Source organism: Equus asinus, chromosome 13, assembly GCF_041296235.1.
Source record: "Equus asinus isolate D_3611 breed Donkey chromosome 13, EquAss-T2T_v2, whole genome shotgun sequence".
Lineage (NCBI taxonomy): Eukaryota > Metazoa > Chordata > Mammalia > Perissodactyla > Equidae > Equus > Equus asinus.
This window is the reverse complement of record NC_091802.1, coordinates 20,739,887-20,766,789: the sequence shown is the minus strand read 5'-3', so window position 1 is coordinate 20,766,789 and position 26,903 is coordinate 20,739,887. Positions and strand designations below refer to the sequence as shown.

The window sequence follows — 26,903 nt, the reverse complement described above, 5'->3', positions numbered from 1 at the left end:
GGCTGAGAAGACCATTTTTCAACTTGGCTCCTTCTTGCCTCCTGACACAGGACTAGTTCTGACCACACTGCACAGGCAGTGGTGATGATGTCTTGTAGGACGAGCACCAAAGGCCACACAGGGGTCAGTATCCCTAGAGAGAGGACCTAGTTTCTTCGCCTATAAAACGCAACCCATCATTTGTTTATTCAAACACATATTAAGCACTGCTGTGTGCCCCACCTATCTACTTTATTTCCTTCACCCTTCTCAGCCACGCTGGATGGAGAGATTATTATAGTCATTTTTACAGATGAGGAAATAAAAACTCAGAGAGGTGAAAAACTTTCCTAGGGTCACACACAGTCTATCTGAGTCCAACAAGGCTCACTCTCCAGTCAGGGAAACAGGCAGGGAGAAAACCAGAAATATGTGATGCGTGCAAAGTTCTGTGGGAACACGGAAACCAGAAAGATCGATTCTGCGGTGGGAGAGGGGGTGGCGGCATATGAACTCGATCTACGGGATGAATAGAAACATACGTGGGGGAGATGCAGAGGAGGGCCCACGGGCAGAAGTGACAGCCCGAGCAAAACCACGACGACACCACACTGCCCAGTGTGACGCAAGGTTGCTGAGCAAAGGCAGCAAGGATCCACAGTTAAGTGGGGTTCCTAACCTTACTACAGCCCTGGGGTTCATGGGTGCCCTGAAGGGAGCCCGCAAACTCCCTGAAGTTGTATCACAATTGTGAGTGAGTGTGTGTGTGTTATTCCTTTCTGGAGAGCGGCTTTCTGCTTTCATCAGATTCTTTAACTGGGATACCAACTCCTTGGCTGGTAGATAAGCTTGGAGGGGTCGGCGGGGCCCGGGAATAAAGGACCTTGTAGGCTTTGTTCAGGAATTCAGACTTCACTCTGAGGTCAACAGAGAACCATGGGGCTGGGGAGCAACATGGGATGAGCTTTGGGAAGACAACATGGTTTGCTGTGAGCTCAAATGGAAGGAAAGCCCTTTCATCAACTAGAAAGTGAGGTATCATTTATTGTTCTATCCCCAGAGTCTAACACAGTGCTGAGCACATGCTGGGGGCTCAGTAAATATTTGCTGAATGAATGAAGGGATAAATTAATGAATGAACACAGGTGTATGTAATAATAATAGAGTTTGTCCCTCCAGGGTGACTCCACGCATTTCCTGGACGATTTAACTGAAGATGAAATCCGGGAAAGCAAAGCTCCTCCTGCACAGCCTTAGGTTCTAAGCTGCCCAGTCCTGACGTGACGCTGGTGGTGGAGATGGGAACCGGCGGGGAGCGGATGTGGCTCCTGAGGATGTGGCCCCACCTGACCGCAGGGTGGGGCTCCTCCATCAGTGCCCTGCAGTATCTTTGGAGGAGCAGAGTCTGTATGGCCAGAATGGCCAAAATCACTTCTTTCCTCCTTCCGCATTCAAGCCATTGGCTTGTCCTGTTGATTCTGTCTCCAAAACGTGTCCTCCATCCCCTCTATTTCCTCCGTCTCCTCCTCTCCTGCCCTGTTCCTGCTTGTGCACCTCACCTGGGCCAGTGCAGTCTCAAAACCAGTGCCCCTGCCTCTCTACCATCCACTCTCCATGTGGTGGCCAGCGGGACCTTCCAAAACACTTCCCTTGCAAGGAATGTGGCTTTCCTTCTGTGTACTTAGAGAGTTATGCTTTTAAAACTTTAACATACATTCAAGTCATATGAGAATCTTGCTAAAATCCAGGTTGGGATGCAGTTGATCTGGGGTGGGGCTCGAGACTGCATTTCTAACAAGTTCCCAGGCGGTGCAGTAATCTTGGACCACATTAGGAGTAACAAAGACTTAGAGAAAAATGCAAACTTCCTGCCTATGTCCTACTTTATCTGGCCACTGCCCAGCAGTCCCACGTCATGTCCAACCCCTGTTCTCTCTCATCATGCTGTAGCCAGCCACACTGGCCTTCATTCTGTTCCTGGAGTGTGCCAAGTTGTTCCTGCCTCAGGGCCTTTGCATGTGGTGTTCCCATCGCCTAGAATGCCCCTTTTCTGGAGCTCCATGTGGCTTGCTCTTTTCTTTACTTAGATCTTAGTTCAATGATCAGTCAGAGAGTACTTCTCTGACCACTTCATCTAATAAGGCACCTCATCCCCCTGGGGACTTGCTATCAGTTATTTGCTTTTTTCCCCCCTTCATAGCACTTATCATTCTCTGAATTTATTTTGGTAATATATTTGTTGACTTGTTAATTTCCTGTCTCCACTCACCTATGTTCCACAGGCTTAAGGACTTGGTTTCCTTCTGACAAATAGAAATGGCAAGCAATAAGGTATATTGGAGCATATGAGGAAGCCATTTCGTGTAAACCTAATTCGGCCCAACTTTGCTTTTCCAAAAGGGCCTGACATGGCCATGGAGCATGCATTGTATACCTGCTTTAAACATTTACTATGGCAAGAACAAATGCCCTTAAGATAAAGGTGCAACTTCCCCCACGTTGGCATTTCCTTAAGGATAAGCATCTTTCCTTAGGCTAGGAACTGATTGCTGTGCTCACCTTTGACCACCCAGCTCACCTGTGACCACCCAGCTCCAGACAACAGACCTACCACTCTGCTGTGTCCACCGAGACAGCAGACCTACCTCCTGTATTCATCAATTGCTGTGCCGACAGAGCAGTCTTGAGACTATTGTAAAAGGGACATTTCAATCACATGTGAAATGTCCTGTTTGGGGGTATACAACCACTCTGTGCACCCCACTTCTTTGGTGCCCTTTTTTCCTTCGGGAAGAAAGGCCCTGGGCCATGGCCCTCACATTTTAGCTTAGAATAAACTCTCCCAAATTTTCATTTATAGATTGGTTATGGATTATTTTCATCCACACTTCACTCAGGGCTGTCCCAGCGCCTGGCACATGGCAGGTACCCTGTTCATGTCTGGGGGTCTGTATATGAACATGCTTGACTGGCTGTTGTGGTGTGGAGATGCAAGTGTGGCGGGGGAGATCCAAGCTGGAAAGACTCAGAGTGACACTAACAGAGGTGTCTGAGGCAGAGGGGACGGGGGGAGGAAAGGAGCAAACTTTCCGTACTGAGGATGCCACAGAAAAAGTCTCAAGAACCTGGAGATGCAGTTGGACCTAAGAATCATCACATAATAGATAATTCATCTAACTAGAAGAGTCTCACTCTGGAAGGTGGGGAAGGAAATTACCATTTAAATGAGTTAATAAGGCATCAGAGCAGTGCCCAGCACAAAGTAAGTATTTCTCAAATAAATAAAAATAAATTTGTTCACCCCTTACTTTGTGACCATCACTTTGCAAGATGATCTCCATTTATCTTCACGACACATAATTCCCACCTTGCAAATGAGGAGAGGGACTATCAGATTAGGAGACTTGCCCAAGGTCAGACAGTGATTGTCAGATGGGAAACCCCCACTCCCTACAGCAGCTCTACGAAAGCTGCAAATGCTGCACTCCTCGTCCCCCTTCCCTACTTTCTGCTGCACCATAGCACCTGTCACCACCTAACATAGCGGGCAGTTCACCTGTTTGTTTATTGTCTGTCTTCTCTCACCAGAATATAAATTCCCGGAGGGTAAGGATCTTTTTTTTTCCACTCCTGTTTCCCAGAGCCCCAAACAGGGCCTGTCACATAAGTAGACACTTGATGAATACTTAGTGAATGTTAAAAGGATCAATGAAAGATTATTTAAAAATCCTTGCTTTCTGCATCTCTAAGAGGCAGTTCTGTAAGCATGTGATTGACAGGACACCCAAACCCAGACGAGAAGGCTGGAGTGCGTCTGAGATGAACTGGGAAGGACAGCTGAGGCTCTCTGAATGCTTTCAACAAATCAGAAGGAAGACTGTGTCCACAGAAGAGGGACTGGCCGCGTGGAGCCTGGCGGGGGAGCAGCCTGGCAGCTGGTGTGTCCAGTCTCCAGCCCCGACACCACTGCCGTGGTGGCATGCATAGGTGTGGATGCCACAGGCTGGCAATGGCGCTACTCAGGATGTGGCTTTCCACGTAAAGTGGCCCTGGGGGAAAATGTGTCAACCAGGTCCCAGTGGCAATTACAAGCTTGCTGTAAATGCATAAATAGACACTTATCAGGAAATCTCTTGTGAATTGAATTAGAGTGAGTCAGTGGCTCAAGCCTGGCAGCTCTGACTGCTGAGCAAACGGAGGTTCTGAACCAGCCAGGCTGTGCTATGGACGTCTGGAGAGAGAGTGCTCCTGGCCACTGACCTTTCTCTGCACCAAGGCCTCTCAGAGTTCCGCCTCCAGACTAGCTGCATCAGCATCACCCGAGAACGTCTTACAAATGCAAATTCTCCAGCCCCACCTCAACCTCCTGAACGGGTGGGGTCCTTCTGTCTGTATTAACAAGCCCTCCAGGACAAGCTCGAGTTTGAGAACTACTGTTACACAGTTTCTCTTTCAAGGCAATTATTACTGTGCTGCAGGGCGAGGGGGAGAGTTGGGGGTTGGCTAAGGTAACAGTCAGGGTTGGGGGACTTCGTGGATACTGGGCAGGGAGTCTGTTAGACATTAAGTGAGGATCGAATCGGTGATTGTCAGTGGGAAGGCTCAGGAGTTGGGGAGGAAAGCCCTACGTTTCAGAAAACCTGCAGAGGAGGGGTTAGTTTGCAAAAGCACATTTTAAAGTTATCATAGTTTTGTTTTTTAGACCTGATATTTAATTTATTTAGAAATTTCAAATGGCGTTAATGGAAGATGTAATATAAATTGCCACCCGGAGCAGAGAGAGACAGACAGACAGACAGACAGGGGTGGGGGGAAACAACCTACTAAGTGCCTAGGCCTGAGCTGGCCTGAGAGACAGGAGAAACCCGGCATAGGACCCACCTGAAAGAACTCATGTAATGGGTGCACAACTTGATGGAGCCCCTACTGTGTGCCATATACTGTATTCGGCTCGGTGAAGAGGATACGAAGAGAAGTTAGCCAGCCACTTCTGCAGCCAAGAAACTTACAAGAGAAAATTCAGAGGAGAGAGATTTCTTCTGGTTGGCAGATGTTGGAACTATGGATGTGTGGGAACTTTGATGAGAGTCTTGGCTTCTCAGTTTAGCCAGATAATAGAGCCCTTGTGAACAGGTGAGCGGGCAGGGCGGAAGGATGTGTTGGGGCTTGAATTCTGAGTTAGGAGTCACCCAAAGGTGCAGACAAACAGATGACTACCAGTCAGGTAGCAGTGCTGTGCCCGTGCCCACTGCTTGGTCTGGGGCCATGTTTAGGAGATCTGAGGTTAGATACCAACAATGGCTAACATTTATCCAGTGACTCCTTGCGCCAATAGTCAATCTAGGTGCTGTCCATACATTAACTCATTCTCATATGAACCCTATGAGATAGGTATTATTATCACTCCTACTGATGGGGACACTCAGATCTACTCTACTGAGACCCCAACAGCTCTTTTGGCTGGTTCTGCCACATCCTTTAAGACTGCACTTCCCAGCTATAATCTGAGAGAGGAGGGCCCGCAGATCTTCTTTGTCCTGGAGGCTGTCTTCACCAGAACCCCTTAAAGAGTGCCATCTTCCCACCAAAGGCTTCCTTCCCCAGTATAATCCTCCCTAGGCCAAAATCCAGCGCTGGGGGTGGGGTGGGGGTGGGGGGTGTCGGTGGGTAATTACATTTCGACAGTGAAACGCTGTGGCAGGGTGAAAGGAAGGCATCGAATGCCTGAACAGTAGCAATGCAGTTTCTGCAAACACTTTTCGAAAGGCGGCAGAGGAGAACCTGGCGGAGGCCACACAGCCAGGCAGCGGTAGAGTCTGAGTTTGAACCCAGGCTGTCTGCTTTAGACCACTCCCAGGCGCACGACAAATCAGTGTGCCGCCCCAAGCGCCTGGGCCGACCTGCTGGGTTGGGGTGGCAGAGGGATGGGATGCTCATTTTGGTGGGTAGATAGGGTCCAGAAGAAAGCCCTGATGTCTTTCTCCATGCCTGCGCATTCTTTTTGGCGTAGACAGTCACAGTGCTTTGTGAAACAGCTACAGGACAAGTACTTTAGGCCCCTTCCCACTAGATGGCGGCCCCTAAACCCACAAAGAAATTCTCGAACCTCCACTGTCCCCATCTCCCAGGGTTCGGCTCCGGGTGAGGAACGGCAAGATGAGCACACTCCTCCGGTCTGGGGAGCCACGGTCCCTGCCCCGCCCCATCCGGGGGTCGCGCGAAGCCCCCGTGAGGGTGGGGTGGCGAATGAGGTTCCCCAGGCTCTGGGAGCCGTGGGGAGGAGCCGGCGCGGAGCAGCCACTCCGGAGGGGCAGAGGCGGAGCGCTTCTGCCCCGCCCGCACCCGCCGCGTAGCCGAAGGTCGGGACTGCTGGGCACCCGGCGCGGGGCCCGGGGCGCGGGCCGGGCGGCAGGTGCGCGGCGCGGACTACAAGTCCCAGCATGCCCAGCAGCTCTGACCCGGCCCCCGCTGCCACTTAAAGGCTCCGGGAGCCGCAGCCGTCGGGTCGCCGCGGCTTTCGCTTTGCTGCCGCGGCTGGGAGGGCGGGAGCGACGGATTCGGCAGCCAGCTCTCCTTGAGTCCCGGCTCCGGCAGCGCCGAGGGGCGCTCCTTGTCCAGCACCCCCGGCTCGAGGATTCCCTTCCGAGGCGCCCGCGTCCCCGGGCTCCCCGCCTCGGCCACCCCGCGGCCCCGATGCCGAGGCATGGATAGAGCGGCGCTGCGTGCGGCGGCGATGGGGGAGAAGAAGGAGGGCGGCGGCGGGGGGGACGCGGCGGCCGCGGATGGGGGCGCCGGGGCCGCGGCCAGCCGGGCGCTGCAGCAGTGCGGCCAGCTCCAGAAGCTCATCGACATCTCCATCGGCAGCCTGCGCGGGCTGCGCACCAAGTGCTCGGTGTCCAACGACCTCACCCAGCAGGAGATCCGGACCCTGGAGGTAAGGGGGCCGCAGCGTCCGAGAGGCGGGGACCCGCGCTGGGAGGGAGGAGGCAGGGGTCGGCGGTCGGGCAAGCTGCCCCCAGCACCTCCCTCGCTGCCCCAGTTCACTCCTTCCCCAGTTGCATCCTTGAGCCCGGGTCGCCCCCTCTGAGGCTGCCTCTCCCTCCTCCACTGGCTGATGCGGCAGCCTGAGGACCCAGGACCAGCCCCGCACCTTGGGCTGGATTTGGGGGGAAGGAGGGAGTGGGAATTGGGTTGGAGGCTCAGAGGAGCCCGTGGGCGGGGCGGGCTGCGCGCGGGTGTTCCCTGCCACCCCACCACCGCCCCCACCCCATTCCAGCTTGCGGGGCCTCGGGACTCATTCTCCCACTGAGTCACACGCTGGACTTTTCCCTGTGTGACTGAGTCGAGCAGTCGTGGGCCGGGATCACGGGCGAGGGGAGGTCCCCCTGAAGTGTGAGCGCAGGCTCGCGGTTCTCTGCCTTCTCCTCACGCCCCGGACTCCGTCTGGTCCCCACCTTTCCTCTCCTCCAGGTTCTCCCTGCCGCTTTTCGAAAAGTGTTTGCTAAAACTGCATTTGTACCGTTCAGGCATTCGGTGCTTTCCTTTAGACCTGCCACAGCGTTTCACTGTCAAAATGCAATTACCCACCGATTGCCCCCCTCACCCCCCAACATTGCATTTTGGCTTAGGAAGGATTATGCTGGGGAAGGAAGACTTTGGTGGGAAGATGGCACTATTTAAGGGGTTCTGGTGGAGACAGCCTCGAGTACAAAGAAGAAATGAGATCTGTGGGCCCTCCTCTCTCAGATTATAGCTGGGAAGTGCAGTCTTAAAGGATTTGGCAGAACCAGCCAAAAGAGCTGTTGGGTTCCCAGAAGGGGCAGTCTCCCCCTCCCCATACACAATAGAGGGAAACTAGTGCATTCCTCACTTGCTTTTGTCCAGAGACTGGGAAAGCTCTGGAATTCCCGTGACCAGTTCATAGCTGCTCTGTCAGAAGAACGGGCCTCTTTCCACCTTGCATTGCCACATCTGGCCTTCTGCAGATCTGAGGATGTGTTGTTTTATTAGAACCTTAATTTCTCATTCTATGCCCCCCCCCCCCCATTGCTAATTGCCTGTGCCAGCTGTCACAGGGCCAGCCGGTGATTTGTGGTCATTATTACAAGACCCAATCCTCCATGTGCACCACAAGCCTGAAACCCTGTTTGATCCCAAATGCTCAGGGGTGACTTCTGTCGTTCAGTTTTATTGTCTTAAAAGCTATGACCCCAGGGACATTGGAAGCATCCAAACAGTGCTGGCTATTATTATTTTTGTTACAGTTGCTATAGCAGTAGTGACCAAGGCTTTGCTTAAAAAACAAACCAGTCAACAAAACCCTCCACAACTGGCCCTCCTGCATGCGTGCTGCTGTTTTCCAAGTGATGAGAGAAACTGGTTTTTTGAACACAGCCAAGTGTGTTTGCCCAGCAAAGTTCAGTTTTTAAACCGACACAATAGGGGGCCTGTGTGGCCTGGTTCTGGGAGGAGGGGTCGTTGTCCAGCCGCGTGCATCTGGTTGGACTGTTGTGTTGTTGGGAGAGAACGTTGTTTGTGTTGACCTCTCCCCGATTGTCCCTATGTCGCTCTGAAGTGCTGGTTTCCAGAGTGTATACAGGAGAACTATTTGCTGACTTCCAAAGTCGCTCATTTTGGTGAAGGTACAGCATCGTGACGCCCCCAGAGCATCTGAGCTGTTAGGGTCTCTGAACTGCTTTATTCGGTGGCCTCTCTTCTGAGTGTTTACTGGATGATCGTGTCTGACAGCTGGAAACCCCTCCAAAGGCCCAAAGGGGATTGTCAGTGTAAACGGGAACCAGTCCCCAGCTCCCTGTCCTCTCCACTGTGATGTGGATTCCAGTCCATCTACTTAGGACGCGTATTGTTTTTTAGGACGGGAATTTAGACCCCTGGAGCAAGTTCCCTGCACCGCCACCAGCTAGTTTGGAAGAATCACTTCCCCCTGGGGGCCTCAGTCTCCACCTGAACAAGGAGATTGGCGTGGGTCTCTGCGGGCTGTGCAGCTCCGAATCCGTGGCCTCGTGAAGGGGCCTCAGCTGGGTTGCATCAAACGTTTGTTATGCATGCCTCTGTTTGAGAATGGTTCTAACATCCAGATTTACCAAACTGATAAAGTAGAGGGGAAGTGGATTATTCAAAGGATTCTGACGATAGGGGCAGTGTGCAGACAGAAAGCCCATGGCTTTGAATTTGGGTCTGGGGTGTGTTTCAGTGACCTTGAGCAAGTCCCATGACTTCTGCTTCTCAAGCTTCTCCATCTGTAAAATGAGCGTGAGACCACTTAAACCTGCAATGTCGTTGTGAGTCTGTAAGTCTGCACTCCTACAGACTTACAAAATCTCAACATAGAGATTCTGCCTATAAACTTTCCCTAGTGAGGGTCCAATGCCATTCCCGCCTCAGACCACCTTCAGGGGAAGGTACTTCCACAGCTGGCTCTTATTTCCTAGAGGTGGGTGACGAAGGCAAGGAAACCATCCCAGCAGCATGTGGCGAGCTCAGGCAGGGTGGGGTGATGTCCACCCTGGCATTCTTTCCTGTTCTGCAGGCTCCTCTCGCATACCAGGCCAGGGCCCCTGAGACAGTGCTTGCAACATTGGGTTCCTGGCTTTGGAAGAAGGGTCCGACCAGAGGGCTTGGCTGCTGCAACCGTGCCAGACTTCTCCCAGGATCTGAGTGGATCTCCTCGGACCCACTCTGGTCCTTGTTAAATAAGCAATCAGTGGGAGAAGCAGCATGTAACATGCCTCGGGAAGTCCCTGACTAGGGCCAGCTGCTGATGCCCGAGATTCCAGGTTGTGATGGTGTGCGGGGGTCAGCATGTCTGGCTGCCTGGTGATGACTTTTCTCTGTGTAGTGGTCCAGTTTGGATCCAAAACAATGAAAGGAGCCGAGATTTAATGTCTGCCTCCTACCTGCCAGCTTGGGTCCTGGACCCCTCTCAGTCTCCTAAGATTTCCTGGAAATCCACTAACCTTCATCACGCTTACATTTTTTCTCTCTATGCGGGGAGGGAGGGACGCGAAATCTGAACCCGGAGTCTGAATCTGTGAACAGCAGTTCTGAGGCTACCTCATCCCAGCAGAACTGGCGGGTGTCTTGTCTCCATCAGACCCTCCTAGGGGGTCTGAGAACTCCACTGAGGCAAGATGGAATGTTGTCGTCTCCAAACTGCGCTCACATAGAGACACCTGGCTGGAGCCTCCTGCCAGTCCATTCCCTCATGTCTTCTCCTCGGTGGGCCAAGTCTGTGCTGGGCGCTCGGGAGATGTTGGTGCCTCATGAGGATCCATGATCTGTGAACACTGTAGCTTTGCCCTTTCCCGCCAGCCTTTTAGTGCTTTCCAGAGACTGGCATGGCCACACTGAGGCTCCCCACTTTGTGCTCTTACAGAGGAAAATTCCTGCTCAGCAGGCTGACCTGGAGAAAGGGGTCCCCAAAGACCGTGCCCAGGCCTTGCTGGGGAGGGGTCATTGGGAAGCTGTGTAGGTACAGCCACCTCCCTGAGGAGTTGCCCTGGAGCCTGGAGGCGCCTAGGGGAGGCCCTGCTGCTACTCGGAAGATCAGAGAGGCTTGCCCTTCCCCCGGCCTGGCTGTGGCAGAGGTCAGAACCCTGGTGTATGCAGGACCTGAGCTCTCCCTGTGTTCCCTGACCCCCTCCCAGTGCTGGGAAAGGAGAGGGGTGCCAATACGTCCTCACAGATCAGGTCCTTGGGAAGTGCATGGACATGTATTCATTCAACAAACCTTCGGTTCTGACTGGTTTGCCTGCTGAGTTCCTAGCTGCAGCCACCCCGGCAAGGATTCCGAGGAAGGTAGGATGCTCTCTGGTCTTTGGGGACGCTTTCAGTCTAACAGGGAACCAGGCAGGCGAACAGTAGTGACCCCAATACCATGGCTTGCTGAGAGCACTTAGAAATTGGGAATATGACTGAACAGTTAGCTGGTCCAACCTCCTGATTTTTCGTGAAATATTCCCGGAGTCCTGGTGGTGACTTATCCCGAGTCACACGTCCCAGGCAGAACTGAGAGTGAAACTTGGTTTCCCTTTCCCCACTGAGCCACTGCCTGGGAGGGTGGCATTTCTCTGCTTCTGCTCCACCACCATAGTTTTAACTTCCTGCTGGAGTTTTTAACTCCCCACCATCCCTGAAGGGATGCAGAGATGGGACACCGTACCCTTGGCCGTCTGCTTTCGCCTTGGCAGCTTTTTCCGTGGTGAAACTTGCCACCAGTGTTCCTCGCAGGCGGCCTGGAGAGGGCCCTGCAGCCTCCCGAGGCTGGTGCTGGAGGGAGGCCCTTACACATCTGCAGCCCAGGTTAGTGTGAGTGCCAGGAGGCCGCTAGTTTGCTGCCTGGGGACAGTGATGGAATGCCTCCTTCCTCTCTGGGTTGGCACAAAATCCAGGAAAGCCGCCTTCCCCACCGTAAGTATTCTGGACCTGCCTGCAGGCTGTGGTCTGGAGATGGACTGCAGAGGCCTTGGTCCTTGGTGGCAGTGTCTGCAGTGGGGGACGGGGGGGTGGGGGGGAGTGGCAGAGCCTGCAGCCAAGTCTCTCTAAGCTAGGCTTTTACAAAGGACACTTTCGGAAGAGGCCGATTGGAGTCTCTTCCTACACTCAGTTCAAAGGGAAAGCTGCGTAGGTGCCTTTGGGGTCATGGGAATGACCTTCAGGCGTAGGGAGGGCGGGCGTGGAAACATTCTTGCTCACCTGCTCTCTGTTGAGCAGTCGACTTCAGGCCCTCTGTGTGTGTTGCCCCATTTAGCACTTGCAAAGACTCTGTGAGGTTTTGTCCCCATTTTCCAGATAAGGACATTGTGGCTCAGAGGGATTAAGAGACTGAGTTAGTAGGTGGTCGAACCTGGGTTGACTGATTTTCAGAACTCATGTTCTGAACTTCCCAACTGCCTCCAGCAACCATGATGGGGGGATTCTGTTCAGGGTCATGGCCACTGAGCCTAAGGAAGTGGCTAATAACAAAAGGGCCAGCCCAGGGGCACTTGGTGGCTCAGTTCCAGACCACTGGGCCTGGTGGCCACCCCAGGCTGTGCAGCCTCTGAGCTGGGGCTTGGGGCTGCTTCCTTAAAGTGCAGCCTGGCACACCCTCCAAGGCAGGTCTCTGTGGGTGAACTGTGATGCCCCGGCTCTGTGCTGGTCTCGTTCTGAGAAACGAGAAGCCGCCTAGAGATCAGCTGACTCATAATTTTTTTAATGGATAGCTGCCTTATTCTTTCTGAACAATCCCTCTGATAAGCAGTATCTTCTTTCACTTTCTACTTTTATTAAAATATTTTAAAAATGTTCATATTGATATATGTTCACTATAAAAAAAGAAAAGACAGATGAACAAAAGAAAAAATCACCCACCTCTCAGAGTTAATTCTTATTACCAGTGGGCTGCCTGTTCTTCCCGTCTTTTCCCCCCTCTGCGTTTGCATACAGATGTCCACGTATATATCTGTGGAGCGTACCATGTGCACCGCCTTATAAAGGTCTTCTGTCTCCATCAGTGTGTGTAGCTGTGCGTCATCACTGTTAGTGGCCGCATTGTGTGGCCTGCCATAAAATCGCTGGACCAGTCCCCCAGTGTTGGCCATTCGGGCCCTTTCCAAGTCTTGCTATTATAAACCATGCTGCAATGAGTCTCTTCCCAGAAGTGGAATTTGCTGGGTCAAAGCGTATGAACATGTGTAATGTCAGTCCTATTCTTTAAAATCATTAGGACTTAGTATATTTCCCCCCTCCCCGGCAGGAATGCCAGGATTTCTAAAATGGCAGCCTTTATGCATTTACCCCTTTGCCACTGTATCTCTGTCCACCCTGAGGTGGAGGAGTATAAACAGGAGACAGGACACGTCCCCTCTGGCTGAGGTTCTAGGTTATGTGTCAGGAATTATGGGTTTTAGTTTTGTGGTTGCTTGTGGCTGAGGTTCTGGGGTACATGCTAAGGATTGTGGGTTCTAGTTTTGTGGTTGCCTGCAGCAAAGGGGGCCCCCTTTGGGCCCGCCTACTAGAAGAGGGTCCTTTCCTTGCTCCAAGACAGCAGCGGGAGGCCTGGATGTCAGGTCTCTCTGCGTCCAGGGACTTGACGCCTCTGGGTAGCACACAGTCTTGATCGCTTGAGGCCCAGGAAAGGCACCTCACTTAACTGTAGCCTCAGTTTCATCACCAGCCTCAAATCTTAATCAGCAAGCTCTTAGGTGTGCGTGGCTCAGGGCTTGATTTAGTGGAGTTCTAGATTCCTAAAGTAAGAGGGCTGCAAAGGATCTTGGAATTTCTATCTGGTCCAGCCCTCTCATCTTGCAGGTGAGGAAACGGAAGGCCTAGAAGGGGAAGTGACTCCCCGGGAATACCTATTAGAGAATTAACCTTAACAAAGGTTAGAGAAGGTATGGTGGTTACTAAAGGAGCACTAAGCTGGGAGTCAGACCTGAGGGCTCACGCTCTTGAGTAAGACATTATACCACGTTGGCTGACGGCAAACAGCAGCCTGCCATCCCACCCTCCCATGATGGGGGGGGGGGGGGGGGGCGCGTCCTCGGCCTCATGGAATTTACTGCAAGAGGAAGCACATGGGTTTGCTTTCCCAGCCCCATCTCAATGTCTTAGGGACCCTGGGGACTGGAGAGATTCCTGGGGAGAGGTCTCTTGTGTCCTGTGGGTGAGGCCTTTCTTGAAAACCAGTCTGCCCAAAGGCATGGCTCAGCCTGAATGGACCATCTGAGTCTTTGAACCTGACTGGGTACTTTCAGGGCCTTCTCATCCTTCCACTGTAAGATCCCCTGGCACTTGGGTGTAACAGGTAGGGTTTGTCTTACATTTGTGCATATTTTGCATTCTATACCATGATACATTGTTGTTGGTTTTGATGTCAAGATAATGTTATAAACTTTTTACAATTGCTTCCAGAAGATACAACCTTTTAATCCAGTGTCTTTGTGTCCTTCTTGGCTTTCCCCCCTATTCCAGACCCTAGATGGAGATGCAGTGGTGTACCTTGGGGATAGATGTTGGGCTCAGAAATGCTTTGTCATTTATTACCAGGCGTGACTATTGCTCATCTGCACTGAAAAAAGTCTCAGGTCAGACTGCCGCCACATAGAAAACCTATGTCCTTGTGTACATCTGTGTTTCTCTGTCATCTTGGCTTTGGTGCGCGGCAGTGTGTTGTAACTGGGCAGATTGCCTTTCAAAGTAATGGAGCTGAAGTCATCCTGTTTGCTTGCTGTTTTTCTCCCCCCTTTCATTTTTCCACCCTCAGAATAATTGCAAGAATGAATTAAGACTTGTGTTTAAAATTCAAAAAAAAAAAAGGGGGGGGTAGAGGAAAGAAAGCATCATGCAGTATGTGGAATAGATCAGCTATGGTTAGGAAAATAACTTTTCATACAGCATAAACTGTAGACTTGAATCTGCAACATAGTGATCATGAGGGTTTTGCTTTCTGCAAAGCTGTTGAGATAAGCTGCTTATAGAGTGGTGGAGCCTGGATGTTTGAGTCCTAATTTAGCCAATTAATTTGGGGCTGGTTTTGATATGGATTAGCAGGACCAGCTTCACTCATGGTGCACACAGAGTTTTGCTGACCAGAAAAAAGTTACAGGTCATATTTAAAATGTGACGTGAGTGTTCTCACGTGTGGGGCACTATCTTGAGGATCCCCTCTCCCCAGTAATGCAGCCTTCCCCATACTGTGTTCTACAAGATGCTTTTGTGAAAGGGGGCTTCAAGTAGTTGAGAATGTGCCTCATCAGCCATCTTGCTCCTGGGGATTCCTGAAGGTGAAGATTCATGTTTTAAAGGCTCTGAGAAGTCCTGCAGCAAAGGTTCTCAAACTTATTTGTCCAGGGGGTCTTTTTCCACTGAACATAGTTGGGGAAACATTGCTTTAAGCCATAAACAGGGAAAGACACAAGAAATTGTAGGCTTACTTTCAGCTACTGTTGTTTTTTTATGATATTGAGGTCCCATTTGAGGTTCCAGTTAAAATTGGGGGGTTGAGGAGAAGCTGGTGACCATGTACACTTACCCAGATCTGGTTTGGGGGTGGTGGTGCTGGGGGGCTGGTCTCAGGGAGGCAGAGTGACCGGGGAGGTCTTCTCGTCCAGCCCCCTGCCTCCAGGCAACGCTGTATCCTTTCGCGGAGAGAGATGCTTTACATAAGAGAGGCAGAATGTGTTCTGGGTGCCACATTAGCACTAAAGGACATGTTTCTCTTTATCCTTCCAAGGAGATGAGGAAAATGTGCCCAGAGAGATCTGTGTGCCTGGAGTCCTCGCGTCCTGCCTCCTCCTGGCCCTGCGTGCCAGCTAGCCTGGTGCAAGGGCATGCTCACTCGGGGTCTGCCAGGAAGCTCCTGACCCCGAGGCGGGGCAGACAACAATCCAAGAGAAATTCAGATGCTGTGGCTGCGCTTGAGCCTGGGGCTGCTGCGGGCAGGGGAAGGGCTGGGCTGCAGACGAGGAATGCTTTTTAAAACAAAAAAGGAAATGCTGGCTCAGAATGGAAAGGAAAGGAAGCAGCTTCCTGTTTCTGGGGCTGGCTTTCTGACAGGAGGAGCTCTCTCTGGCCCCTGGGCCGGCTGAGGCCTGGGCCCTCTGGGGCCACTCTGGGCGCGAGGCTCCCACACCGTGGCCTGAGGGCTCAGAAATAGGGTGCTGGTTCCACCCCTTTTTATTTTCCCCAGATGACTGATCAAATGGACGTGTGGTTTCCAAAATGAGTATCTATACGTGTTACAAAATGGGTGTGTCACAACAGCTGCGAGTTTTTACTTTTACTACGAGCTTGCTCCGTGCCTGGCCCCTTTGTTAGGGGTTTTATGTGGCATTTACTCCTCACCACAATCTTGTGAGGAAGGTTCTATTGTGATCTCCATTTTATAGATGAAGAAACTGAGGTGCAGAGAGGTTAAGTGACTTGCCCAGAGTCACACAGCTCTGGAGAGACTAACCTGTGACTTGAACTCGAACAGCCTGAGTCACCTGAATTGCATTTGCAGACTCCTCTCCCAGCTAGAAAATCTGTTAGTGCAGAATCATTTTTTAAAGACCGGTGGCCTTTGTCTGGCTCCAGAGGGCAGCCCCAAAACCTGGGCCAGGCCCTGCTGATTCTTAGGTGAAATGCCTGGGTCTGAGTTTACATTGTTTTCTAAACTTTATTATGGAAATGTTCTAACGTGTACAAAAGTAGACAGAGTGGGTTGCTGAGTCCCCAGGTAGTGATCCTCCAGCTCCAGCAGTAACCAGCTCTGGCCCGTCGTGGGTCATCTGTGGCGTTTACACTCCACGGACGCCTGGTTTGGGGATGGTGGTGCCGGGCAGTTAGTCTCAGGGAGGCAGAGTGACTGGGGAGGTCTTCTTGTCCAGCTCTCCGCCTCCAGGCAGCGCTGTGTCTCCCCCAGCAGGCTGGCAGGAATCTCTCTCCATTTTCCCATGAGATGACCATTTCAGTTGTCCCCTGGAGCTTGCGCTGGCTTCCGGCAGCGTGTCCATTGCAGGAAGGCCATCTCGTTCTTTAGGCTGAATCTCCTACATCTGAAACCTCCTTCTCGGAGGGTGGAGTGAAGGAACGGTGCATCGCCTTCCTGCTACCCACAGCCCGCCTGAGACTGACAGCCGCGGTAATGGACGCGGGCCACCAGCGCCCATCTCCAGTCCAGTCTTCTCCTGTCCCTGGTGTCTCCCCTCTACGTTTCCTCTTGCTTTATCCACATGTCATGAGATGAGTGTATTTTGGCCAACGTTTATTGAGTGCCACTGTGTGCGTGTCCTGGGAGAAGAGTTGGTGAGTACAGGCAGACCCTGTTCTCGGAGCTCCTGGCAAACCCTTCTCTGGCAGTTCCAGCCTTGAAATGGGATCCGGCCCCTGCTCAGGGGCTCCCTGGCCCTTCGTGGTTCTGCTCAGTCCTTCCCGAAGCCTGGTCTTGCTGCCTATTCTCTCTCTTTCTCTTTTCTCCATGGTCTCTTGCCCCTAACAGAGGTGGTTTTCTCTGTCGTTTTTTGGTTGTTTTGTTTTATTTTGCTTTTTGCTGTCTTCTCACAAGTGTTTCTCAGGTGCTGTGTCACTTTTTGCAGCGGTTTCAGAAGTCTGAGTTTGGCCTGCCAAACACAGTCATGCTGGCGTCGCGGGAAAGGACGGTCTTGTGCACTCGTGGGCCGCTGAGGGCTGCCGGGCGGACCTCAGGGTGTGCGTGGCTCTCGGGGGAGGAGGTCTCATCCACATCCTGACTCTGATCCTTGCCAGCTCTCTGACCCTGGGCAAGTTCCTTAGCTCTCTGGAGCTCAGTTTTCTCGTTAGTTAAAAGGGGATAAGAAGAGGTTTATTTTAGACTCTTGGGAGTTGTTGAGCTACAGAAGGTGTGCTGAACAGGGGCTGGCACTTAGAAGGAATTCAGTATTTTTTTAACCCCCACTCACTTGGCATTATTCTAAAACACTTGTCCATGTTTCTCTGTTGTCTTACTTTTGGTCGTTTTAATTGCTGCATGATATTCCATCCAGTGGATATGCTGTAATTTGCCAAAGCATTTCCCCTCTCAGTGGACATTTCGGGTGTTTCCAGATTTTGGCTATTATAAACAGCATGACTGAAATCATCTTTGTGCAGGAGCCTCTTTATTTTTGTTCCTCTTCTGAATTCATTTCCTTGGGATAATTCCCAGGAATGGAATGACTGGGTCAAAGAGCGTGGATATTTTTTGCGTTGGGAGCTGCTAAACCGTTCTCCATTTTATACTTTTGAACGATAGCAGTCTTAAAGATCCTACTCCTGAGTGAATATCTCCTATTTTCTTTGCAATCCTTTTTGGCTTCTGTGTCTTTCTTTTCCTCCTCCCTCCCTTTTTTTTCAGCCTTGTTAAATCATTCCCCATCTTTCTTTCTTTTTTATTAAACAGCTTTATTGAGGTATAATTGCCAAATAAAATTGTAAGATATTTAAAGTGTGCAAATCATTCCCCATGTTGAACTTACTATTTCTTTCTCTTTTCTGTCCATTCATTCAGTGAGTATTTATTGAGCATCTCCTGTGTGCCAGGCACTATTTTAGGCACTGGGAAAAGAGCAGTGAGGAAGACCGACAGAGCAATTCCTTTTAATGGAAAGAGAAAAATAAAAAACAAGCCAATCGACAGAGACAAGTGGCCTGAGAAATAGAAACCTGCAAGTGGGTTGGAGGGTTGCAGGTGGGGAGGAGATTGCTACTTTAGATTGGATGGTCAGGAAAGCCTTCCCAGAGAAGGTGACCTCTGAACCAAGTCTTAAAAGATGAGGAGGCAGCAGCTTTGTGAAAACCTGGGTGAAGAGTATTCCAGGCAGAAGGGCCAGCATGTGCAAGAGCCCTGAGGCAGAAAGGAGCTTGGTGTGTTTAAGAACCAGAAGGGAGGCCAACATGCCTGGAACACAGAGGGAAGTGGTGGTCTGTGAGGACTGGATTGGCCATGAGTGGTTGGCCATGAGATCAGGAGGTAGCTGGGAGCTTGGGTCTGCTTCCCTGAAGTTGGGCCATGGTAAAGAATTAATGCACTCATTCAGCAGATAGTTGTTGCCCCGTAGTCATGTGCCAGGCACTGTTCTGGGATGTAAGAGTGAATGAGAAGGTCAGCCTAGCGGGGGAGTCTGTAGATGAGTAAACCGATAGAAGGTGCTGGTGAGGTGTGAATGAGGGCCCACCGTGCTGCACGGCTGACTCATATCTACATCCTGAGGTGTGTAGGGACTTGGAAATGTCTCTTGATCTGAACCACGCTGTGCTCTGTGCTGCCAGCCGTCACCGTGTTAACTGAAACTCAGTTCTCTGCTGTAAGGCCTGGCGGTCTCCGCCTGCCGGGCGGGGGGACCCTGGGCCTCTGCCAGGGAAGGGGCCCTGAGAACTGAGGTTGCCAGCTCAGAAGTGTGGCTGCTGATGCCAGGTATGAGTATCTAGGCACCACTTATGGGAAATAAGCCTGAGAAATAGATAAGGGAAACCCCCTTCTTAGTGAGCTGCCCTCCCCGGCCCCATCCCCCCTGACTGGGGACTCTGATCTGTGACTCTTCTTGAGAGTGAAGACTTGGGGACGTGGTGCCCTCCATCATTTTCTTTTCCTAGGGTGGGGCCCAGAGAGGGATTACGAGGTCTGAGCAGGTGCCTCAAGATATTCAGCTTTGAGACAGCCTAGAGTGGGTTCAGCTAGTGAGCTCTGACCCCGTGGCGGTTCCAGGAAATGGGCCTGGTGGAAGATGTTGGCTGCCATTTTGTTTGGAGGAGGCCAGATGACGGACTCATAAGCTACACAGTGCTCTGATGCCATTGAGTTGGGGGCCAGCTTTGACCAGCGTTAACCTTGAACTTCTCGAGTTCCTTGCGTGTGAGCTTATTGCCAGGTGGGAAGGGAAGGCCAGACCTCAGGAATATAGTAACTTTGGCTCCCCATGCCCTCCTCCCTCTCTTACCACTCACCTGAGATAGACTTGCCCACTCTTAACCTATCAAGCTTTTTATGGGAGATCTCCTAGTTGGCTCAGTTTAGCTCACTTTGTGGATGAGGAGATAAGATCTCAAGTCATGGTAATTGGTGGAGGTGGGGTTCAAATCTAGAATTGTCTGAATTCACATTTGTGTTCATTTCATTCTACCCCTCGAAAATCTCTTTCACCTTGGGTGTTGTCCAGGGCAGAGAGAGGTCAGAAAAAGCTTGCTGATGCTCAGCATTTTGGAAGAAATAATGCTGCTTGTCAGAAAAGGGTCTGAAAATCTCTCCTTTTCCTACCATCTGAATGGGATTACCTCAAAGTTGTAAACAGGACGGGATGACCAGAGTCCAGATGAGCAGGTGATCATTGCAGAAGAAAGGAGTCGAAGCAGAGTTGGATGGCTCCTGGTTGAGAAGGAAGATGGGGAGAGAAGCATCCTTGTGTGGGTGGTGGCAAGGGGCGGGGGAGGCGGGCTCAGAGCAGGGGCCCTTATCTGATTCCATCTCAGAGAACTTTCGAAGTGCTCTGGTTAGAAAGGCGACATTGTCGGTAGCACTTGAGCCTGATGAAGACGATCGACAGGTATGATGGTATTTTAAGTGTTGGTGGTGAATCTTCGGAGAAGGAAGGTGACGAGTCCCTGAGGAGATTCCCCTCGGTTGTCCTGACTCACCCTGGCCAAGGGGACTGAACAGAGCCAGGAAGAATCCATCAGCGAATGGAAACTTGTCTTTGTAGGGGACAGGAAACTTTTTCTGTGTGGTTGGCCTGGTGGTTTATGAGAAGAGGTGAGCATTTGAGACAAAGTACTGGGTCAGTCTTGCAACTGCATCTTTGACAATTCTGAGAGTTTTAGGAAGTAGTTAAAAAAAAAAAAAAAGAAGAAACCAAAAGGCAAAGACATTGTTTGCTCGCAATACCTGTGCGCAGCCAGCCATGTGGGCTGGGACTTGCCATGTGACTAATGGAAACAGGTTCATTTGCACAAGCTCATTTTGCACCCTCCTCCCCGGGCCCCTAAACCAGAGGGGTCGTCTTATCCTTAGAAAAAGTCTTAGGTAGCCTCAAATGACCAGACCCTGTCTCGGGCACCTAACAGCTTAAACTAAACTTCCTCTCTGGCCCTGTTTGGTTTAAGCAGTTTCCTGGTCTGGAGAGATTTGTTTTCTTAGCACCCAGCTTGTCAAAAGCCCCAATTTCACTTGTCACAGCAAACTGGGCCCTGTCGCCCTGTGGCTGCCAAACTAGGCTGTGCGTGTGTTCTGAAAATCAGACTGGCTGTTCCCCTGGGGAAGTGGAGCAGAGGGGGGGCTCCTGGGGTCTGCTGCCTGGGCTTGCCTCTCCTGCGTCCTCTTCCCCATTTTGATCATAGGGTGGGTGCTTGGCCTTGTTCTGGAAAGTTCAGCTGGTTCATGAGTTGCTTCTGTATTTGGATGAAAGGCGAGGAGAGTGAGCACCAGCCTGTAGTAGGTAAGAGCGCAGGTTCTGGTACCTGGTGGCCTGGGTTCAAACTCCGCTCCCTTCCTGTCTTTGGGCAAGTTGCTTAACCTATCTGAGCAACCGTTTCCTCATCTGTAAAATGGGGATTATGATAGGATTGTTGTTCATAATAAGTGAGATGAGGACATGTAAAGCCCTCTGCCCTGGGACAGAGTAAGGATCTTTTTATATCGTATTACTATTTGCTTTTTCAACAAGTATTTCATTAGCACGCACTCTGGGTTGAACACCTGCCATGGTCTGGGCACTCTTCTGCACGTTGGGGAAATAACGTGAACAAAACGGACGAAGATGTTGGCTTTGTGGAATGTAGGTTTTGGGGTTGAGAGGAGACATTGAGACAACAAGCGAATAAGTAAAGAATGTTGTTTGTTAAATGGTGAATGTGCTACGGAAAAAATGAAAGCGGGGAAGGGCGCCGGGGTGAGGAGTGGTGTAATTTCAAATGAGGGTCAGGACGGCTTTGCAGAGCAGGTCATATTTGAGGAAAGACCTCAGAAGGGTGGAGAAGGGAGGCCCTGGGATGGATCTGGGAACGAGCTGTGGAAGCTGATGACCAGCAAGTGTGGGGGCCGAGGGAGTGGGTCTGGGGTGTGGCAAAGCCCCCGGAGGCTGAAGCCCTGGAACTGGGGCAGCCACGAGGTGCTCCAGGTGAAACACTTAAGGAGGCGCAGCCCTCAGGTGCCACCTACACGCACATGCGCCCGAGCCTGGAGCCTGGCAGCGGAGAGGAAGGAGTGACAGGCACGGAGGCCTGTGAGAGGGACGAGGGCTACACGCGGGCTCTTCCACGGCCCGGCCTCCCTCCCATAGACTCCAAAAAAGATTTTGAAACTGAACCCTCCTTTCTTACTAAAAAATGGAGTTTGGGGGTTGGTCTCCTCACTAACCTGCTACCCGAAGGCCTGTTGCTGACTTACCGAAAGTGCACTTGGGAGCGAGTCCTGTTTCTGACCACTTGGGCCGGTGGCAGAGCCCTGGACGGGCCAGCTGTGGCTCTGCCACCCACTGAGGGCGTCACATGGTGAGCCGCTGTGACTCATTCCATGCGCGTTCACGGAGCACCCATGAGAGCGGGTCACGCCTGCACCCTGCTGGTCTTCCCCTCCTCATCGGTAACCAGGACTGTAGCTACTCTTTGACTCAGTCCATCCTCCTAAGGCAGCTTATCCTAAAGCAATCATTCAGTAGAAAAGACAAGCAAAACTTATGAGGATATTTGCATTATCTGTAACATAGAAAAAAAATGAAAAGGAGGTAGATGTCCCGTGGCGAGGGGATGGTTGAACTTACCGTGGTGTAGCACACGATTGGTTATTATGCACAGCCATTAAGTAGGAAGGTTGGGTGAACACGTGACCATATTTATGATATTATATTTATAGAGTGCAAAATTGCATGTATGCAGCAATTGTAGTTATGTAAATATGTAGAAATATATCTGCAGATGGAAAAAACTAGAAATGAGTTGTATGTGTAGGGAACCATTTTTGGAAAAATTCCTTTATTATTATTTTCATTCATTTATGAACGTCATGCATATTTGAGTGCCTGCCACACTTGAGGCCCTGAGCTGGTGCTCAGATGTGGTGGTGGGCCTGACCAGAGACCCCTGCCCCCCAGGCCGCACTGTAACTGCTCAGTCTCCTTCCCTTCTTGGTGTTCAAGGACCGAAGGCTAACAACACGGTGTGATGCAAAACTCAGATCTTCTGGAATAAAAATGAGACTTGGTCCTACAGCTTCTGCCCCGGGGCCTTCAGACCTTTGTTGAGCCCTTGCTGGATTTCTGCTGAGAGGCAGAGAACTTTCCAGAGCTACCACCCCTCCTGAGGGTAGTGCTGTTTCCAGCAAGCAGTCCTTGTGGGAGCAGAGCTTGCCGGACCCCCAGAGGGCTCCTTAAGTCTTGGTTGCCTGACCTGAGCCACCCTGGAGCGCCTTGTCCTGGCCCGAGGCCCTCTGCATGAGGGGCCACCCCAGAAAGGAGAGCTACTGCTGTGAGCTGACCCCTAGGGGCCAAATTCTGTCAACATGGCCCACGGTGCTGCCCTGGGAAGCCGGTGGCTGGCTCAGAGAGACCCACGTGGAAATGCTGGACAACCACTTATATGGTTCTTGCTGCCCGCACTCTGAGAAGGTCCTGTGGGTCCTTGGACACTGGTGGTAGTGAAGAGGACATTGATGACTGCAGCAAACATTTTATCGCCTGCCCTCTGTTCTGGGCTCCCAGATAGTGTTGAGAAGGCCATACCCCGTCAGTCCTTCCAGCTGCTGTGGGCAGTTGGTGCCGTTCTCACCTCCGTGGCACAAGAGGGCACTGAGGCCCCCAGAGGCGGGTTAGCCTCCCGAGGTCACACCGATGGTGACAGAGCTGAGATTCACGTTGGCGTCTGGCTGATCACCAAGCCGACGCCTTTTCAGTTTCTGTGTCGCGGATGCTCAGCCATGGAGCGGTGCCAAACCTGGCTACGCAGAGCAGAGTGCAGCCCGTGGACCCCTCTCTGCCTCCCCCTCCCCGCCCGTCCCTCCCAGAAGGCCATCGCCTCTCCCCTGGGCAGCCCCTCCGCTTGCCACACCAAACGCTTTGGGGATGGCTTCCTGTTCTCCAACAAGGGTGACAAGAGCCCTTTAGCTCTAAAGGAAGGATTTCCTGTCTCTTTAAGGACAAAGACTGTGCGTGACCTCTTTGTCCAGAAGTTTCAGGGCCTAGTACAGTGCTTGGCTCACAGTAAGTGCCGAGTAATTAAGGAGGGCGTGTTGTAATCAGGCTAAATTGACCTCCTGGCATTTCTAGAGAAAGGGAGTGAGTCGGGGCAAAAGACTGTCCAGGGCAGGAGTTGGGTGTGTGGCCTCTGGGATCAGACAGCCTGAGTTTGAACCATGCCTGTTTCGTTGACTGTTTCTAACCTCGGTCAAGTTATTTTCCTTTTCTGGGTGTCAGTTTCCTCATCTGTGAAGTGGGGACAGTCAGTACCTACTGGGCAGGGCTGCTGTGAGGATTAAATGAGGAAACACGTGAAGCACGTGGAGCAGAGCATTGCCCACGGTGAGCACTGGATAAATGTGAGTTGTTGTTGTTGATGTTACTGCTATTGTCATGCACAGGGTTAAGTAGAGCTGGGCTTCTAGGGAGACTCCCCAGCTCCCAGGTTTGGGTTCTTACTCTGTCTGTGGCTGCAGAGTCCATCTCCCTACCCTTCCTCTGCCCCGTGAAGGAGCTCTGTTGGTAGCGTGGGGTGGGGGGGCTATCTCCCCAGCTAGATTGGTTCCATTTGGAGGTGGGAAAGTCTTGGGCCCTGTCACTCTGTGACCCTCGTCAGGTCCCCTGGCTTTCCTTGCTTGGACCCCCTCCTTCCCTTCAAGCGCTGTTGTAGGACACGCATGGCAGACACTTGGGCTGAAAGGTGGTTGCCCCAGAGCTCTGCTGGGGGATTTCTCCTCCTGGGCCCCTCAGGGGGGTGAGTGGGTGGGTTCTGGCTGGAAGGAGGAAGGGCTTCAGTGGGATGTGAGGTGCAAGTGAGGGAAAGAATCACACCACGATCCAAAGGCTTGAAAGGTGGGTTCTTCCCAATGCCTGTGCAAGTGCAGGGGTGTGAGCATGAGTCACTGACAGAGGGGCAGCCGCACCACACAGGGCAGACCGATGGGTGGGGGTAACTGCTGACGTTAGGGGTGACCTGTGCTACTGGGGGCCTCGGGGTCAGATGACATTATCTGCAGGACGCTGGCTGTGCTGGCAGATCGGGTGGTGGGTGTTGTGGAGAGGAATTCAGAGATTGGGAGCCTCTTAGCCTTCCTTGGTGTAAATGTGCCTGTGTGCGGGTAGGATCTTCATGAAAGTCGGGGAAAGATTTAATGATCAAGGGTTCCTATAAAAATGTAAGTCAACTCATGTCAGCCCTTGGCTGAGGACCCACTGGTGACTCCCATTCCACTTGGTGTCAGAGCCAAAGTCAAGGCCGTGGTTTCTGTCCTTCTCGCCATTGCTCACTCTGCCCCAGCCCCACTGGCCTCCCTCCTGTTCCCTGAACACACCAGGCCAGTCCAGTGTCGCCTGGGAGTCTTTGTCCCTCTTGGAATGCTCTTCCTCCAGGTGCCCACAGGGCCTGCTCCCCTTCCTGCATGAGTGAGGTCTTCTACCACCGAATGTAAAAAGGAACCCTCTGAAACTTGGAGACCTAAGGGTTACTGTAAATATTCTATAAGATTGCCTCTTGACCTTGTTAGGAAAAGAAGTTAATCTTGTGGATTTGCTGTTTTCCTGTTTAACCTGAGAGAGAACTCAAGGGTCATAAAGATTTACGAGTTTGTTTTACAGAAGAAAGAAATGCTCAAGCGTCACCAGATAACCAGCCCCCAGCTGCTGTTGGCACCCAGAAATCAGATTGCTCAGGGGCTTATCGGCAGTGAAAGAAACGTGGATTACCCCTTTGTGTCTCTGAAATTCCTCCTGCCACACTCCTTAGCTCTATGAAACCCCTGCTTTCTTCTCTTATTAAGGCAGATTTGAGAGGACCCATGCTCCCGCCTTCTCGTCTTGGCCAATTCGAATAAACCTTTCTCCATCTCCAAGCACCAACGTCTCGGTGTTTGGCTTACTGCGTATCGGGCACACGAACTTGAGATTAAGAGGTTCGGGAACACCTCCCTGCTGTCTGTCCTCTGACTGGCCTTGGCCTCCCCACACTCTTTCTACCATCCACACATGTGCTGTGGAATCACTTGCTTGTTAATTTCCAATCCCCCCTCGCTGGAATGAAAGCTCCCGAAGGGTAGGGATTTTTATCTGTTATTCACTGATGTATCCTTCATACCTACATAGAGTAGACTATTCAGTAATATTCAAATGAATGAAAGAAACAAGTAAGTTATAAAGAAATCTGCCAACACCTAGTGCAATTTGACTGTTGGAGCCCAGGAGGATGGGTTGAGTACTTTTCTGATTTGGGAAAATTAGAGTCATCACACCACCGGTCAAGCCTCCAGGGGACCTGGGGGCGAACCCTCTCTTAGCTCTGTTTGTGTGTGTGTTCTTTTGTGTCTGCCAGGATAATGCTGGGTATGTCCCAGGCTTCTGTGATTAAAGTTGTAACAATCCTCTGATGTCAATTTACAAAACAAAACAAGCTTTGAAACAGATTACCACCCTTTAGTTATACTGTTGACATTATTTCCATCTCTTGACCTTTTTTTTTCTTGGTCAAATATACCAGAGACATTGGACTGAATTGAATGCCTGATCGAAGTCCTGTAACTTAGACACTCTGTTTTGCTTAAAAATCCAAGTAGATTTTTTCTTAAACTAGAGATTTTCTTTTGGGGTCTCTAACAGAATTCTCACGAGTTTTGTGTTAAACATTCTGCTGTGAGTTATCTCTTGGACCACTGAGTTGGGAGGCTGGAGAGCTGGGTGGGCCATTACTGGCTTTGTGACCCTGTGTCCTTGAGCCTCAGTTTCTTCATCTGTGCAGTTGAGGGACTTGGACTGGCTGATTTTCTCTGAGATGTCTTTTAACTCGCTAATTCTCTCTCTCATGGGCCAAACTAACAGAGATCGTAGTTTAGGTTCATAGCACGTATGTAGGTTATTTTAGCTGTTACAGGCGTGCTGCACTTTGTGTGTAAGATACTGCTTCCATGCTGTGGCCCCAAATCATGGATCAGCCTCATGTTTCCTGTCGGGGTGGTTGGGGCCTGTGGAGCCACCATCTTCCTGCTTGGCTCCCTGGTAAGCATGATGTACCAAGGCCACCAGCATTTGCATAGCTGGCGTATACTCTCCCACCCTAACTCGTCCGTGTGATGGTTTAGCTTCAGTCTCCTGCCTTAATCAGAGCTGCAGATTTTATTGCTTGTTTGAGTCTAATGATGTCAGACTTTGGAGTTGATTTGGTTTGCATCCTGAGTGCTGTCATGCTATCTCTGTGCATTGATTGAATTCCTTATGTCCAACCCCAGTTTTCTC

At 51.3% G+C, this 26,903-nt stretch overlaps 1 protein-coding gene across 1 annotated transcript in view; it reads left to right on the top strand.

Annotated features, from left to right (window-relative positions):
* Positions 1–6,374: 6,374 nt before the first annotated feature.
* The window catches only part of KSR1 (kinase suppressor of ras 1), a 146,388-nt gene continuing 125,859 nt past the window's right edge, over positions 6,375–26,903 (top strand). Inside the window, exon 1 of the mRNA XM_044746003.2 lies at positions 6,375–6,913. Coding sequence (XP_044601938.1) covers positions 6,683–6,913 — 231 coding nt within the window. The 5' untranslated portion in view covers positions 6,375–6,682. The remainder of the gene's footprint in view (positions 6,914–26,903) is intronic.